The sequence below is a fragment of the Xyrauchen texanus genome, chromosome 12 (assembly GCF_025860055.1).
Source record: "Xyrauchen texanus isolate HMW12.3.18 chromosome 12, RBS_HiC_50CHRs, whole genome shotgun sequence".
Lineage (NCBI taxonomy): Eukaryota > Metazoa > Chordata > Actinopteri > Cypriniformes > Catostomidae > Xyrauchen > Xyrauchen texanus.
Genome location: NC_068287.1, coordinates 44,884,808 through 44,903,927, shown reverse-complemented (window position 1 = coordinate 44,903,927; position 19,120 = coordinate 44,884,808). Strand labels below are relative to the sequence as shown.

Here is a 19,120-nt window from a genome sequence, read left to right as displayed (position 1 = left end):
ATGAACTTTAAACACTTAGTCTTTTCTATCTACTGTACATACAAGCTACTGTACATTTCATTATGCATTTGGTTAAAGTTTTCTTATTTAAAAATTCATCATTTGAATGTGGGACTAGAAAATGTCAGGATTGGATTATCAGAAGACCAAGTTAAAACGGTGAGTGGAAATTCACGAAATGATATTTTCTCCAAGACAACAATGCTTAAATGGGGCACAAATGGAGACTTCTTTTGCTTCTCAGCTGTTTCTCCTGAGAAAAAGATGCACATGTGCCATTACCCTTACTTAATTAAGTTACTTAAATTACATTTCATGTCTTTCATTCAGATTAAGCCAGTTTTATTCAGTCAACATAATTAAATTGGATTAGATAGTAGTAGTTTTAATTCAACTTCATTAGGTTCATCAAACTGAATTTACTAAGGGTTTATTTCATGTATTTTATTATGTTGGTCTAACTTAAATTTATTAATTTACTAAAATGTATTTAATTTATTTTATTATATTGGTCAAACTTAATTTTAGTATTTTACTAATGTTTAATTAATTTATTGTCTTATGTTGGTCCAACTTAATTTAATTAATTTACTAAAATGTATTTAATGTATTTTATTTTGTTGGTCCAACTTAATTTAATGAATTTACTAAAGTTTATTTAATTTATTTTATTATATTGGTCAAACTTAATTTTATTATTTTACTAATGTTTAATTAATTTATTGTCTTATGTTGGTCCAACTTAATTTTATAAATTTACAAATATATATTTAATTAATTGTATTATGCTGGTCCAACTTAATTTATTTTATTAATTAAAAAATGTAAACATTTTTTTTTTTTTTGGTCCAAATACATTTTAATAATTAACTAAGGTTTATTCAATGAATTTTCTAATGTTGGTGCAACTTAATTCATTTTATTATTTTACTAAAGTTCAATCAATTTCTTATGTTGGGGCAACTTTCCTTGTCCTAAACTCCTTCAACTGTGAACCAAGTGCCAGAATCCATCAATGGGGGTTAAGCGTTTCCTGGAAGCTTTCGCAATGAATGACGGTTTAGGAAGGGTTGGCTAAGACGACTGTATCTATTCTGAGTCCTCCGGTGACATGCATTAATCTCATTGGTCTGTGCATTAGATTATTCGTCAGCAACACAAAGGCCGTAGGTTGTTTAGAGGATAAACTGTTACTTTACATAACAGGCTTCAGTGTGTGTGTGTGTGTGTGTGTGTGTGTGTGTGTGTGTGTGTGTGTGTGTGTGTGTGTGTGTGTGTGTGTGTGTGTGTGTGTGTGTGTGTGTGTGTGTGTCCGCATTATCATGAGGGTAATATTGAAAGTCAGAATCCGTTATATAATATATTGTGTTGTCATAGAGGTCATGACCCCATTACTGACGGCCACTTTTATAAATCTGGTATACCATTTTTTGTAAGCTTAAGCCAGTTAATTACTAATCGAGAGGACAAGATTAATAGAATCTACACATAGTTTGGACTTTTCTTATTTCAAAAAAATATATTATCATTTTTTTATTAATAAATTGTATTTATTTGACATATTTGCAAATTCCTTATAAAGATTTGCAAATTCTTACACAGTTTGAAGTGCAGCAACACAAAAGCTAGTTTCATTTCTATGAATATGAAGATTGTTTGTTGATAATCAATTAATCAGATAAAGAAGATAAATTTGATGTCTTGTATTTTATTGAAAAGCATGTTTTCATTTATTATTATCTTGTCCAGTTAGTTTCATTTAAAAATGTTTGACCATTCAAATGCTGAGTCGAGTCGAGGGTTGCCAGCTGTCCCGTATCAGGCGGGACGTCCCGTATTTTGGCCGAAATGAAGATGGTTTAAATGCCAGGGCGGGGCCGGGTCGTGATTCTACACACCCGAGCCCCTTATCAGGCAAATCAAGCCTCCGAAAGGGATAAAGGCCGACTGTGGACGGTGGTGCAGAGAGAGAGAGAGAGAGAGAGAGAGAGAGAGAGAGAGAGAGAGAGAGAGAGAGAGAGAGAGAGAGAGAGAGAGAGAGAGAGAGAGCGTTTACGGGCAGCTGTCCCTCATATGTATGTGTTTGTGTCTTTTGGTTATAGTTCTTAATTAAATATAATTTATATTGTCAAGCCGGTTCTCGCCGCCTCCTTTCCATTACTCCCTTTACAGTCCCATATTTAAGACTCTTGTTGCATTCTGTGTCTCTATTTTAATGCTAGAACACGTCCTGTGTGAACAGCCCCTTAGAAGGCAGCTACTTTTGTAGGTAGATAACAGAGCCACTGTGGATTTGTGTCCGCAGATTGACAGTCTGACACTGTTTATCTCCTCTCAGATGACTGTTTTACTGTCTGTGAAAGTGTAATGAGATATCCGACCCTTGTGGAACATGCAGCGTGAAAAAAGATCTGGGTCTAATTTCATTTAGAGCAGTCCCTCTGGGAATATACCGATGATAAATTCATTATGTATTGGGGCGGCTGTGGCTCAGGTGGTAGAGCGGGTTGACCACTAATCGTCAGGGTTGGTGGTTCGATTCCTGGCCCACATGACTCCACATGCCGAAGAGTCCTTGGGCAAGATGCTGAACCCCAAGTTGCTCCCAATGGCAGGCTAGCACCTAGCATATAAGTTAAGGTTAAAATGGTGCTATATAAGTGCAGACCATTTACCATTATGTGGATTTTTCAACATATATTCCCGACTCACCCCATTGAACTTTGCTTTAGAGTCACATATGCTTACAAAAAAGTACCATGGTCTTCAATCGGATGGTTGGAGTAACAAAGTAAATATCATGGTGCATGAATACGTCAGAAATTAAGGGGTGCACGGGGCAAACTTGCCACCAAAAATGCTCCCGAAATTCAATGTGGTGGCAAAACTTGTTCCTAGCGCCTTACATAGCAGCTCTGCCGCCATTGGTGTGTGAGTGTGTGTGAATGGGTGCATGAGTCACAGTGTAAAGCGCTTTGAATACTGTTAAGGTTAAAAAGGTGCTATATAAGTGCAGGCCAATTACCATTCTCATTTGGGGTTGGCACAGCGACCATCCATAATCTGCATATCTGACTTGGCAAAGGTTTTAAGCCGGATGCCCTTCCTGATGCAACCCCCAGTGGCTGGAGGACTCTCACTCACACCAATGGGGCAATTTAGAGTCTCCAATTCACTCAACCTGAGTTGAGTTTTTGGACTTGTGGGGAAAACTGGAGCACCCGAAGGAAACCCACACAAACACGGGGAGAACATGCAAACTCCACACAGATCCACAGACACCTGGGACATTCATGGGGTGAATCACAAGCTCATATGCATGTGAAAATAATGAGAGGGACATTTGCAGCAAATTTGTGGCTAGTCTGCCGGGACTCTAGATTTTTTGTAAGGAACAACATTCCTCTCAACCAATCAGTTTTAATTGATAACTTCCTCCAGATTTTAGGGATATGTTATGTTAAGGATGAGAGTTACGGCTATAATGGCTTCATAGGAATCCAGGAACCCGTTCTACTTTGCTAAATCAAAGCCACTGTACATTTTTTCAATGGTCCAGATGAACTTAAATCTCTCTGAACTAGAATCAGGGCAAAGTAGATTGGCATATCTAACTGGGTGAGGTGCAAACACGCCAGCTGGCATTAATCTTGTTATGCTTGAATATATTGATGCACTGATACTGGCAAAGTAAATGACCCCATGGTACATTGTTGTAAGCGGTGATGACATCAAAGGAACTAATCTCTGCTGTGGTTCATTAGTTGTCTGGGTAGAGTTATCTCAGTGTCGCTGTTCAAAGAGCTTAATTTGGCAGGAGGAACTATGTCATAAACCCGTGTGCGTCAATTAAAGAAAACAACTCAGAGGTCCTTAGAGGACAAAAATGTCTGCGTCAATATGTCATAATAATAGTATATATGAATATTATTATTAATATAATATATATACACACACACACACACACACACTCACTCACACACACATGTTGTGTTTCCATGTTTTATGGGGACTTTCCATAGACATAATGGTTTTTATACTGTACAAACTTTATATTCTATCCCCTAAACCTAACCCTACCCCTAAACCTAACCCTCACAGAAAACTTTCTGCATTTTTACATTTTCAAAAAACATAATTTAGTATGATTTATAAGCTGTTTTCCTCATGGGGACCGACAAAATGTCCCCACAAGGTCAAAAATTTCAGGTTTTACTATCCTTATGGGGACATTTGGTCCCCACAAAGTGATAAATACACGCTCACACAGACACACACACACACACACTCACTCATACACACACACACACACACACACACACACACACAATTTTATCTGCATCATTTATTCAGTTGTCCTGCAGGTCTCTATAATACAGCAAACATAGAATAGGGGAAAAGCTTGTATTTGCTCCATAGGCTAAACATGAGGAAAATGGCGCCATCTGGTGGAAAAGATAAAAAATTAAATTTTAGGTTGAAATGTAAACATTCAGCTGTAGTTGCAACATGAGGGTAGGGACGCATTATATGTGTGTGTGTATGTTTTTGCGAGAGTGTGTGTTTGGAATTGTGTGTGTGTGTTTGTATATGTGTGTGTATTTGTATATGTGAGCATGTGTGTTTGTATTTGTGTTTCTGTGAATGTGTGTGTGTGTGTGTGTGTATGTGTGTGTTTTTACGAGAGTCTGTGTTTGGAATTGTGTGTGTGTGTTTGTATATGTGTGTGTATTTGTATATGTGAGCATGTGTGTTTGTATTTGTGTTTCTGTGAATGTGTGTGTGTGTGTGTATATATGTGTATGTGTGTGTGTGTGTGTATATTTGTATATGTGTGTGTGTGTGTGTGTGTGTGTGTGTGTGTGTGTGTATATGTGTGTGTGTGTGTGTGTGTGTGTATATGTGTGTGCGCGCGCAAAGTGGTCCATATAAATAATTGCATGTCAAATAGGACAGATAGACAGAAATATATATTGATCCCTAAGGGGAAACTCGGGTACAGGAAAAAAAAAAAAAATGGTAAATATCCAAAAACACGATATAACTACGTACAAAACAATGTGGTACTTGTGTAGAGAGGACATGTCTCAGAAATTAAGGAATAAAAGCCTTATTTTACAGCTCACAGCACGCTCTAGAGATTACAGATGTACTTAATATTTAACGTGTGAAAGTTCACTAGTTCACTTCAATGACAAAAGGAAAGCGTCATTTGTCGCTAATGTCACAAGTGAAAGCAAACAGGTATCGCTACACACCATTTTATGTCCCGCCCTCTAAAGAGATCATCCCCGACGATTGGCTGAACCCATCGAACGCCCCACGCCAGAAGGGCGCTCATTGGTCGAAAGCCCCGTCAATCAAGCACAACGGGAAAGAAACGCATAACAACTCCGGCTGTAGAAAGTCAGAAAGAAAGAGGAACTGGACCGTTGGAGGACTGATGTGATGAAATAATTTAATATCTGTATAATTTAGGGCTAATTTGAGCAGAGATGGAGTCACGGACACGTTTAAAGGGGTGTTTTGTTTCGCGGAATGATTGATGTTTGTCAATGGGGAATTTCTCGAAGGCCTCGGACATCTGATTCATTCACATCATCAGACATCAAATATTTATTCAAATATCTGGGATATTTTTTTAATAACTTAAATCTCGGAGATGAAGCGGGTGAATAGTTTCCAGAGGTGAGGTGGTGATTTAGCTGTCCAGCTAATGAGTCTGATTACATGCTCTTTTTTATTATTATTACACTGCATGGTCTGATCTCTGTTTTCTGGCTTGTTTTGTCTTCATTATTAATGTATTGAGTCCTTCTTCTCTGAGATGATATCGTGTAAAGGCTGCATCATAGAGTCGGTGTTTCATTGCTGTCAGCTGCATTCAGAGATCAGACCATGTACTCCGATACAAGCTCATCCTGTGGTCTGATCATGCTTTTATTTTAGTCTGATCAAAACAAATATGGGTCTTCATTGATCTATTTCGAAATCAGATCACGTATAGATCACATATCATGCATTTTTATTTACTATATATTCTCTATTCAGAGATCAGACCATGCATCTGCATTAACTTTATTCTAGTTGTAAGATCGGACCATGCATTTATTAACTTTGTTGCAGTTGCGATATCGGACCATGCATTTATTAACTTTGTTGCAGTTGCGAGATCGCACCATGCATTTATTAACTTTGTTGCAGTTGCGATATCGGACCATGCATTTATTAACTTTGTTGCAGTTGCGAGATCGCACCATGCATTTATTAACTTTGTTGCAGTTGCGAGATCGGACCATGCATTTATTAACTTTGTTGCAGTTGCGAGATCGCACCATGCATTTATTAACTTTTTTGCAGTTGCGAGATCGGACCATGCATTTATTAACTTTTTTGCAGTTGCGAGATCGGACCATGCATTTATTAACTTTTTTGCAGTTGCGAGATCGGACCATGCATTTATTAACTTTTTTGCAGTTGCGAGATCGCACCATGCATTTATTAACTTTTTGCAGTTGCGAGATCGGACCATGCATTTATTAACTTTTTGCAGTTGCGAGATCGGACCATGCATTTATTAACTTTTTCGCAGTTGCGAGATCGCACCATGCATTTATTAACTTTGTTGCAGTTGCGAGATCGGACCATGCATTTATTAACTTTGTTGCAGTTGCGAGATCGCACCATGCATTTATTAACTTTTTGCAGTTGCGAGATCGGACCATGCATTTATTAACTTTTTGCAGTTGCGTAGATCGGACCATGCATTTATTAACTTTGTTGCAGTTAGCGAGATCGGACCATGCATTTATTAACTTTTTTGCAGTTGCGAGATCGGACCATGCATTTATTAACTTTGTTGCAGTTGCGAGATCGCACCATGCATTTATTAACTTTGTTGCAGTTGCGAGATCGGACCATGCATTTATTAACTTTTTTGCAGTTGCGAGATCGGACCATGCATTTATTAACTTTTTTGCAGTTGCGAGATTGCACCATGCATTTATTAACTTTGTTGCAGTTGCGAGATCGGACCATGCATTTATTAACTTTGTTGCAGTTGCGAGATCGGACCATGCATTTATTAACTTTTTTGCAGTTGCGAGATCGGACCATGCATTTATTAACTTTTTCGCAGTTGCGAGATCGCACCATGCATTTATTAACTTTTTCGCAGTTGCGAGATCGCACCATGCATTTATTAACTTTGTTGCAGTTGCGATATCGGACCATGCATTTATTAACTTTGTTGCAGTTGCGAGATCGGACCATGCATTTATTAACTTTGTTGCAGTTGCGATATCGGACCATGCATTTATTAACTTTGTTGCAGTTGCGATATCGGACCATGCATTTATTAACTTTGTTGCCGTTGCGAGATCGGACCATGCATTTATTAACTTTGTTGCCGTTGCGAGATCGCACCATGCATTTATTAACTTTGTTGCAGTTGCGAGATCGGACCATGCATTTATGAACTTTGTTGCAGTTGCGAGATCGGACCATGCATTTATTAACTTTGTTGCCGTTGCGAGATCGGACCATGCATTTATTAACTTTGTTGCCGTTGCGAGATCGGACCATGCATTTATTAACTTTGTTGCCGTTGCGAGATCGGACCATGCATTTATTAACTTTGTTGCAGTTGCGAGATCGGACCATGCATTTATTAACTTTGTTGCAATTGCGAGATCGCACCATGCATTTACTAACTTTATCTAGTTGCGAGAACAGACCATGCACTGAAAAGCTCATCCTGTAGTCTGATCATGCTTTTATTACAGTGCATGGTCTGAACGCTTTATAATGGCTTGTATCTTTTAGTCTATTCGTGATGCATAGATCAGATTGTGTATTAAGATGCAAGCCCATTTTGTGTTCTGATCAAAGTTTATTTCAGTACATATAGTCTGATCAAACCAAACAGAGGTCTTTGTTGATCTATTCAGAGAACAGATCACGTATAGCAGAGACATAATGCATCGGCTAAATACTGACTCTGTTTTCAGATACAGGCTCGTGCATTGTCTGATATCTCCTCTCCAAACATCTGCAGTGTCAGAAGGAGAACTGACTTTATCTGCATGGGTGAATGGAGGAGAGGAAGCAGAACTGTACTAGGAGTTTGAGACAAACCGAAAACAAAACACATCTACATAAGTCACCCTGCAGAGAAGACAATGGGCTTGTTTCCAATGGCTAGAGTCAAATCAAACGTGAAATAAGATCTGGCCAGAATGGCAAAAACGGCTTTCGATTGGAATAAGTTACAAGGTGTTTTCTGTGCATGCTCATTCATATCTGTTAATTAGATCACAGTTTACCATGTGTTGTTTTAGACCGATACAGAAGATAAAATTACTGGTTTTCTTTACAAACGTCTTGAATTTGATTGGATTTTTATGGTATACACAATCAGAACACAGTTTGCACACTGAATGCATGTTTTAAATATTAATGTGATGTTTGTTGTGTTTCAGGTTTATGAACAGCCGGGCGGCTGCAAACTGCCGTTATCAGCCCACATGTTATGAACACGCGGCGAACTGCTACACCCATGCGGTAAGAGAGGATTAATTTGCCTTCATGCGTGACTTTAATGTTGTAGAACTAAATAGTTGCACCTAAAAACTGTTATATGACATTTTAATTTTCCACTGAACCTGAAATATTCCTTTAAACGAGCTGTTTTTGCTACTGTACCTTTAAGACGCCAAATCGGATCCTGTCACTTTAAATCTACCTCCATTTCTCTGTGTAGTTCTTGATAGTGCCAGCATTTGTGGGCGTGGCGCTGTTACACCGGCTGTCAGATGACCGCTGGGAGCGAATCACGGCATGGGTGTACGGCATGGGTCTGATCGCCCTGTTCCTCTTCTCAACGGTCTTTCACATCATTTCATGGAAGAAGGGCCACATGAGGTCCGTTTGCCTTCAAATGCCATCACATGGGCCAGTAAACATTGAGATGACAGTCACAACAAAGTCAACATTAACATAGTGTCGAGTTCAGAGCATTTTAACAGCAGGAATAGTTTTCCATACAATGGGAGTGTCAAAAGGATTACCATTGAAGTAGTCCATATTCCTCACACTTTATTCTCTAAAGTCATGTGTGAGGAACAAAATTCAATCTAAGTCGTTATTTACATGTAAGCATACCAAATTAGACACTGCAATGAATTGGCACCATATGTAATGTATATCATCTACTCCAGTTTCAAACAACACTGCAAACCGTCACTTCTTAATTTTTATTCTTTTAAACGTGTAATTTCTTGTGTGTTGTGTTTGAAGGTCTATGGAGAACTGCTTCCACATGTGTGACCGAGTCGTCATATACTTCTTTATTGCTGCCTCATATACTCCATGGTACAGTTTCTTTATCTCTTTAAACCTTATTGTTATTACCACGAACTGCATAGATCTATAGAACAATATTGACATTGGCTGAAAAGAAGACCTGAGAATTTTGAAATGCATAAACAATGGCAGAAGTGTGATTTAGCTGCCTGATATGTGACAAACTCGGGGACAAATGTTGTATTCGAGGGCAAGCGGGTTTGAAAGATACTCGCGCAAGAAAAGTGCATTTATGAACTTGTGGTGGCGCTATAGAGTTTGTCCTAAATACCCCAAATTTGGTGTAGGGGCTGTTCATACACATCCCTATCAGTGTGCCAAATTTCAGCATTGTCCTACGAACGGTTCAGTGGGCTGCCTTAGACAACTTTTGGGGAGGAAGAATAATAATAATAAGAAAACTAACATATGTAATGGGTATATTTGAGGTTACTTGGACACATGACCTTTGACATCAACAACAAAAGAAATAGGAAAGTATTTTATCTCCCCCTTTAGAAGTTGGTAAGTCTATTAATATTGCGATCCAAACTACACATGATTATATGGCCAGTTCCAATTTATTTAGGGCTGGCGATTTAACAAGTTAATTCGGTGCGATTATTAATTAATAATTTGCGATAACTTATTAATAAGGAACATTCCTACCATCTGAGCAATTCAAGCTTGAAGTACCACTTGTTTCCAGCAGGGGGCGATAAGCGAAACTCCAGTTGTAAAGGCAACAAACCGCACATGGGCTTGCTTGACACTAGCGGCAACACAAGATGAGAATGCGTTTAAACTCAGCTGGACGGAGCGGAGGGATATCGAGACGTGTTTTTCTAAGTTTCAGACTACATTTAATGTGTTTATGATGTGACGCAACTGAAGTAAAGCTCATATAGAAGCTCCAAAATCATCCATCTGATGCATCTCTACATTGCGTCCTTATAAATGCCCTTATGATAAATCTACCTTGAACAGATTTACGAATTCAATTGCGACTGTCGGCCAATAATATGGAAATAAACAATATGTTGGTTTCTTAAGTAGATTTTTGTATTGTCTTCTATAATGTAATGCAATTAAAATATTTGAAGTGTTATTTTATATATTATATTTATAATTATTTAATCATTATATATTTAATGCATGTACCACATGTTGCGAGTAAAATTTGTTCCGTGTGTCCAAAGAAGAGATCCACGTGAACGATTTGCCATTAAATAATGTCTCTTTTAATCTCCTTTCTGTTCTCTACATTCAGTTGTTGATCAAAAACAACAAAAAGAAACATTTATTTCCAATCAGACGTAGAACAGATGCGATAAAGACGTTCAAGACTCTCTCGTTAGCATGCGCTCATTTACAGAAACGCTGGTTTTCTTAAAGAGACAGTACCGCTTTTATCGCACGTGCTCAACAAATCAATGTAAATACCTTTATATGGTACAAATTATGATATTAAACCCAAAAAAATTTAACAAATTATATATGCGATATAATATCGTATTTATTGATTGAATACATGGATTTGTTTATTTTTAATAAGCGAAAATGTGACAAATGATTAAAAACTTCATATTTTCGTAATGTAACTAGTTAGAAGGTTGCCTGTATAATTAACATCATTAAATCAATATCAATAACCAATTGATACTAGTAATTAATATGTATTTTTATTTTGCATTTATAAAATAGTGCATTTCCCCTGCTGTCTGTGATGTCAGAGCAAACCTAACGAATGATCTACGCTAATTTAATTAAATGAAAAAAACTCAAGGTTTTAAGGTTTATTCGTTTCGTTTTATTAAACATTACACCATTAAAATCGATGGTCAATTTTCAAAAATAGGCAAAAAAATACATTTTTGTGTAACTAATTGCACCTTACCGCTAAACACCTTTTAGTCTCAATCACGCCACATATTTCCATTTTCACAGTAGCTGCTTTGGCCACATATCTCTCATTTATATCATTTATTTCAGTCACGTAATCGTCCATTTATAGGACGTGAACTCATTGTGTTAAAATGCATTTATGCGTGACGTTTTAGCTCATTAAAATACAACTTAGTGATGCCGCGATCTGGCAACGGCTCATCATGTTGTAATGGCGATATACGCATAACTGGAGGATTCGATTGATGCACGGTCACAGGACAGTTAGGCTAATGCGCGATGTAACTAGCAGAAGAACTGTTTATTGTGATTTACTAAAAATGAGTGTCGTTATTTATTGAGCATGTCTTTTTATTTATTGTTATCTTGGTGTTTTATTTAGTTTTATCGGTGTGTTTCTGCAGGTTGAATCTACGCGAGCTCGGGCCGTTCGCTGCTCACATGCGCTGGTTTGTTTGGCTGATGGCGGCAGCGGGAACCATCTACGTGTTTAACTACCACGAAAAGTATGTTAAAAAAATACATAAACGAAAACAAATTTATGCATTGGTTCACACCTTTCAAAAGCCATGTTCTTGAATTATCTCATGTTTCAGATTTTGCTTTAAATTAGATCGCTGGATATTTGTGTTATTAGCATTTTAAACAAAGGGCAAGAATCATGATGAAAGTATGTGTAATATTGGGTTAAATAAACAACTTTTTGACAAAAGGGTCTGAGAGTGACCACCATGTGTTAAAATACAAATGTGTTTTCTTTGGAGTCCATGTAAATTTGTGCATTTAGTAGGAATATTTCGACATTTTAAACGGGTAACGGTGTGTATTTTTCAGATTTATTTTTTTATATTAAAGGAAATGAGGCATTTTTAGTCTGTAGTATGGAAGGTCTGAACTGCTCTGTGAAAAACTAATTTTCACTTGGTGAATTTTTGGTAAACTAGGTGAGCCTTTGTTCTATAAATGTTTTTTTCTCTCAAAATTAGTTTTTTTCCCCTTAAAAAATATTAAATCTTTTTTTTTAATTTTTTAAAAAAAAATGTTTTTTTTTTTTTTTTTTTGTTTTCCTTAAAAGGCAACACATAAGAATTGTATTTATTTATTTGCTTATTTATTTATTTTGCTTGCAAGCTAACAACTAGCATGCGGTACCAACAAACTTCGAGGCGTCGCAAAGACATCTTTCTAGCGCATGTTATCATGGGCCAGCAATTTAAAAAAGCACATTATCAATATCAGCATCCATAGTCCGAATCAGAATCGGCTTTATTGCCAAGTGTGCTTACACATAAGGAATTAGCGACGCACCGATACCACTTTTTCTCTTCCGATTCCGATATCGGAAATCTCAGTATCGGCCGATTATGTTTTTGCATAATCAATATATAATATTGTTACATTATTGTGTGGAACTAATTGGGGTTACTGTTTAATATGTAAAGAAACACAAACCTCTAACGACACATTATTTCAATATAAACTTATAGATTATTAAGAAACACTTTATTATTAACTAGTGTACTGGATAATGTAGCAACAAAATTAACAGTAATTCCAGTCTTCAATCTTCAGTAGAAAAGAAACATTTTTTGTTTTTTTGTTAAATTTATTTGTAAGACATCAGCTCACTTTCATTCACACAGTTATTTTTTATTACAGTGAACTAGCCCACAAACAGACACATACAGGACGTCCTGGAGAGTTCAGAATGTCAAAATAAAAGCGTGAGGGGTTAAATGTTAAAAGGTGCAGGATTGAGATATATTACTGTATATTACTATTATAATATATTATAACAATATTTAAGTTGAAATCTCAATCCTGCACCTTTTAACTTTTAACCCCTCACGCTTTTATTTTGACATTCTGAAGTCTCCAGGACGTCCTGTATGTGTCTGTTTGTAGTTCACAGTAGTTTAATCCACTTCTTATTCACATTCTGGTAAAATGCACCTCCGGTGCCGTTCTAAATGCATATTATAAGTGAACCGAACTATTGAGCATCTCAATAGTTGCGCTCAAACATTGCGCACCGTGTGAAGGCTAAAAATAGCCGCGAGTGAGTGAGTGTGTGTTTGTAAACAGAGCAGCGCCATTCACCGATGCGCTGGAGCTGCGCGTGCATTTTATACATCTACTTATTAAACAGCCTTTTGTGATTCACAGAGATATCGCACGTCTTCAAGCGGCTTTGAATAAATGCACGAGTCAAATGAACCGCTTTAATGGTGTTTTTAATGTCATTTTTTGGAGCTTGACAGTAAGGAACATGACTAACACACAGTATTGATTTTGGTCGGGCTCATCGGACCGATACCCCGATCCAGTGCATCCTTACAAGGAAGTTGTCTCAGTGACAGGAGCTTCTAGTACACAGCAATACAAAACAACAGCAGCAAGACATGGATAATAATACAAAATAATTATACACATATGTACACACACACACACATAGTGCAATTCTAATACAAATCTGTTATCTGTTTGTACAGTGCATTTTTTATTTATTTATTTTTTCCCCAGAGGAAGGAAAAAAGACTAAATGATTGCACATAATTATTGCTCAATGGGGCAGTTTGAACTGTTCATAAGATGGATAATCTGAGGGAAAAAACTGTTCCTGTGCCTGACGGTTGTGGTGCTCGGTAGCGCCGGCCAGAAGGCAACAGTTCAAAAAGGTAGTGGGCAGGGTGAGTGGAGTCCAGAGTGATTTTACCAGCCTTTTCCTCACTCTGGAAGTGTATAGTTCTTGAAGGGAGGGCAGGGGGCAACAAGTAATCCTCTCAGCAGACCGAACTGTCCTTTTGTAGTCTTCTGATGTCCCATTTCATAGCTGCACCAAACCAGAGGACAGACTCAATGACTGCTGAGTAGAACTGTTTCAGCAGCACTGGTGGCAGGTTGAACTTCCTCAGCTGGCAAAGGAAGTACAACCTCTGCTGGGCCTTTTTCACAATGGAGTCGATGTGTATCTCCCACTTCAGGTCCTGTGAGATGGTAGTGCCCAGGAACCTGAATGACTCCACTGCTACCACAGTGCTGTTTAGAATGGTGAGGGGGGACAATGTTGGGGTGTTCTTCCTAAAGTCCACATTCATCTCCACCGTTTTGAGCGTGTTCAGCTCCAGGTTGTTTTGACTGCACCAGACAGCCAGCCGTTCAACCTCCTTTCTATATGCAGACTCATAGTCATCTCGGATGAGGCCGATGACAGTGGTGTCGTCTGCAAACTTCAGGAGCTTGACAGAGGGGTCCTTGGTGGTGCAGTCATTGGTGTACAGGGAGAAGAGTAGTGGGGAGAGCACACATCCCTGGGGGGCACCAGTGCTGATGGTACAGGTGCTGGTAGTGAATTTTCCCAGTCTCACAAGCTGCTGCCTGTCTGTCAGAAAGCTGGTAATCCACTGACAGGTAGAGGTGGGAACAGGGAGTTGGTTTAACTTAGTCCGGAGTATATCTGGTATGATTGTGTTGAAAGTCGAGCTGAAGTCCACAAAAAGGATCCTTACGTATGTCCCGGTCTGTCCAGATGTTGCAGGACATGATGCAATCCCATTTTGACTGCATCATCCACAGACCTGTTTGCACAATAAGCAAATTAAAGGGGATCTAGAAAGGGTCCAATGATGTCCTTCAGGTGGGCCAACACCAGTCTCTCAAATGACTTCATGACCACAGACGTCAGGCTGACAGGTCTGTAGTCATTAAGTCCTGTGATTTTTGGTTTCTTTAAGACAGGAATGTTGCTGGAGCGTTTGTAGCAGCATGGGACATCACACTGCTCCAGTGATCGATTGAAGATCTGTGTGAAGAGGGGGGCCAGCTCGTTTGCACAGGATTTTAGACAAGCGGGTGAAACAGCATCGGTTCCCTGTGCTTTCCTTCTCTTTTGTTTTTTGGAAGACACAGCACACATCATCTTCACAGATCTGAAGTGCAGGTTGAGTAGCAGGAGGGGGGTTGCAAGAGGTGTTTGTGTGTAGTGAAGGTCAGAGTGCGTGTGGGGTGTGAGATTGGGCCTTTCAAATCTGCAGTAGAACACATTCAGGTCGTCAGCCAGTTGTTGGTCCACCACAGGGTTGTGGTAGGAGTCCTGTAATTAGTATGTTGTGTTGGGACACTCCACACTGATGTAGGGTCGTTAGCTTGCAGTTAAACTTGTTTTTCAGCTTCTCTGAGTAACTTATTCTGTAATGTCATCAAACAACTATGAGGGGAAAAACTTTTTCTCTCAGTGCAGTTCAAGGGCTTACACACTGTAGAACCTCATTTAAAAGAAATGACTTGTGTCTGATCATATATAAATCTGTGTTTTTTGTGTTTGTACAGGTATAAGTTGGTGGAGTTGGCATTTTATCTGACCATGGGCTTTTTTCCCGCACTTGTGGTGACATCAATGGTGAGTCACTTCCTGCTGAGCTAATCTAGTCTTAATTAGCACACCCCTAATTAACCTCACATTTAAATAACTTGAACAAATTACTAGAGATGTTTAAGAGATTGTTTATTTACCAGCAGGGCTGGTCTGTTGTAATTAATATTTGTGATTAGGCGTGTGTAAAAAATATTGATTTCCCAATGCATCTTCATTTGAACAATCTCGATATCGATTCTTGAATCCTAAAATTGATCTTTTACTCTGCGCAACCCTTCACTACAATGAGAGGAAATCACTTGCATTTTCAACTATAGGTAGACCGATATATATCGGTTTTACCGATTAATCGGTGCCGATAGTTGCTTTTTAAACTATCGATTATCTACAAAAATTTGTCGATAGCTGCCGGTACTTTTTTCATCATTTAGTCTTTTCAAAATAAGAGTCCCCAGTGTGTTTCGGGCTTGTTTATACTGAAAAGTCCCACGTTATGTATCAATTCTTAATTGTTTCTAGTTATTATTAGGATTTTGTTTGAAAACTGCATTGCGGATTTTATTTATTTGACTTTTTGTCTTTGCCCGTCACAGTAAAGATTTTACCTTCTATAAATGTAAAAATGTGAATTAATTGTGTAGTGCGTTGGTGGAGTATTCAGCATCGAGATCCAAAACGTCATTCCATGTTTGTCCAAAGATAAGATCCACGCAAACAATTTGTCAATAAATAAATGCCTCTTAATACTCGTTCAACAAAAAATAAACATTTATTTGTAATCATTAATAGCACAGATGAGATGAAGGCATTCAAGTCCCTCATTAACCTGCGCTAATTTAAAGATGCTCTTTACAGATATGCCGGTTTTCTTAAAGAGACAGTACCGGTTTTTATCACATGTTCAACCAATCAATGTATATACCTGTACATTTAGCAATTAAACAAACATGTTAAAAGATATGCAATATATCATATTTATTGACAGCAATGGATGAAATGGATTGAAATGGCCATTTTAGAACAAATACATACAGTGTTTATTGGGGAAAGATTGAAAAATATTGAGGCATGCTTGTTTTCCAATATCGCCCAGCCCTAATTAATAGCTTGGAAGTTATTCAGGATTCTTAAACGTTTCGTCACCCTTGTGTTTCAATGTAAACACAACGGTTAATTATTATTATTATTATTATTATTTTTATTTTTATTTAAATCTATAGGCTACAAGCTAAAGGCAGTACAACAGCTATTACCTTAATTAATAAATACTCTACATTTTCAATAATGTTTTCGCATTAGGGTTGATATGAATGAAAAATGCATTATGATGAAAATATCATTTTTAAATTGGCTTCACGTACTTTAATAGATCATTTATTTATTATTTTTGATTTTGGGGTGAAATATGATGAGATGAGATTCACTCTTACTTACAAAGTGTAAATGTAGGACTTGTGTGCAATGCATCAGTCTCTGCCGCCCCCTTGTGGTGGGGTGCTGTCGGTGCATGTTCTTAACAGAAATGAGCAATACAAACTTTTCTTACAGGTTCAGTGCAAGTTAAGCTCTTTCCACAGCATTTGTGGCAAAAAAAGTATTTAATTTCATCCCTCATTTTCTTTAAAAGAGGTTACAGTGAGGCTTTTACAATGGAAGTCAATGGGGCCAATTTTTAAAGGCAGAAATGTGAAGTGTATAATTTTATAAAAGCACTTGCATTAATCTGTTAAACTGTGTGTATTATTTGAACTTGTATTGAACCCTTAATATTCAACGCTATAACACCAATCAGAACCCCCTAGCATTCATGGTCATATGTTTTGAAAGGGCAAGCAGCACTGGCATTTTCTTCAGATAATGTACAGATCTTTTGTGCTTTATTTGAATGATTGTCATGTCAGTAATTGTGCTCGGTTTTCTCTTTAAACAGAATAACACAGACGGGTTGTACGAGCTGGCGTTCGGAGGCTTCATCTACTGCCTGGGCGTCGTCTTCTTCAAATCGGACGGTGTCATTCCATTCGCTCACGCGATCTGGCACGTGTTCGTTGCGCTGGCTGCTGCCATCCACTACTATGCCATCTGGAAATACCTCTACCGCAGCCCCACAGCAGAGGAGATCAGGGATGCTTGAGCACTTTAACTCACTCCGCCAACCTGAGCAAAACATTTCCTCTTCTCAGTCGCTGTCTCTCGCACTACGGTCACTCACCGGATAACACCACAGCGAACGTCAACTAGTTTACCAGTACGACCATGTAATGTTTACGGGTGAATCTCATGAAGTCTGTCAAGAACATGTCTGGGTCATAGTTCACCCCAAATTCAAGAAATATCAGAACTGATGTGCAATGTGACATTGTTTCCGTGAGAGCTAATCACATTTTACCCCAAATTCTCATTATTTATATTTATATATATATAAACATTTAATAATAATGATATAAAATGTTTTTTTTATTTATTATCATTTATAAAAGCAAAAATCGGCATGAATTAAAAGCAGTACAACAAATTAGAGGTAGACCGATATATCGGTTTTACCGATTAATCGGTGCCGATAGTTGCTTTTTTGGAACTATCGATTATCGGCAAGTATCTGTCGATAGTTGCCGATTGTTTTTTTTCATCATTTAGTCATTTCAAAATAAGAGTCCCCAGCGTGTTTCGGGCTTGTTTATACTCGTTATGCACCAAATCTTATTATTGGGATTTTGGTTGAACAAAAAACTGCATCTGGGATTTTATTTATTTTGGACTAATTGGAATAAAGCCATAAATCCCGCCATAATAAAGAAAGAATACGAGAATGCGGTGATCACCACCTTCGTTCCACTATCGGTCGACCTCTACAACAAATACTACATGATGTTTACAGTAAATACTTTACATATAATATATTAAATATGTCAATCATTTATAAAAAATAAATGGTACTTAAAGGTTTTATTTTCTTTGCGCAAAACACAATTTCTGATGTCTTTGGTTTTGGGTATGAAATATAATCGAGACATTTCCTTGGTAGCTTTTGTGAGATTCACTTTTACGATTTTCTTCTCAACTTGGAACAGTGAAGTGTGCGAGTGCGTGCGTGAGAGAGTGTGTGTGTGTGTGTGCGTGCGTGAGAGAGTGTGTGTGTGCGTGCGTGAGAGAGTGTGTGTGTGTGTGTGCGTGCGTGAGAGAGTGTGTGTGTGCGTGCGTGAGAGAGTGTGTGTGTGCGTGCGTGAGAGAGTGTGTGTGTGCGTGCGTGAGAGAGTGTGCGAGTGCGTGCGTGAGAGTGTGTGTGTGTGCGCGTGCGTGAGAGAGTGTGTGTGTGTGTGCGTGAGAGAGTGTGTGTGTGTGCGTGCGTGAGAGAGTGTGTGTGCGTGCGTGAGAGAGTGTGTGTGCATGTGTGCGTGAGAGAATGTGTGTGAGAGAGCGAGTGTGCACGTGAGTGGGTGAGAGCGAGTGTGCGCGTGCGTGAGTGTGTGTGTGTGAGCGAGTGTGCACGAGTGTGAG

The 19,120-nt window shown here is 38.3% G+C and overlaps 1 protein-coding gene across 2 annotated transcripts; it reads left to right on the top strand.

Moving 5' to 3' along the window:
- The first annotated feature begins 14 nt into the window (after positions 1-14).
- On the top strand, positions 15-17,762 carry LOC127653211 (monocyte to macrophage differentiation factor-like). Of its 2 annotated transcripts, none has more exons than XM_052139814.1 (7): positions 15-159; positions 8,481-8,562; positions 8,762-8,922; positions 9,298-9,372; positions 11,652-11,753; positions 15,577-15,646; positions 17,553-17,762. In XM_052139814.1, the coding sequence occupies exons 1-7, from the start codon at positions 122-124 to the stop codon at positions 17,754-17,756; spliced, it is 732 nt and encodes a 243-aa protein (XP_051995774.1). In that variant the 5' UTR covers positions 15-121; the 3' UTR covers positions 17,757-17,762. The 2 variants fall into 2 exon arrangements, with proteins under 2 accessions (XP_051995774.1, XP_051995776.1); XM_052139816.1 differs by lacking the exon at positions 15-159 and adding an exon at positions 5,384-5,688.
- Positions 17,763-19,120: the final 1,358 nt, after the last annotated feature.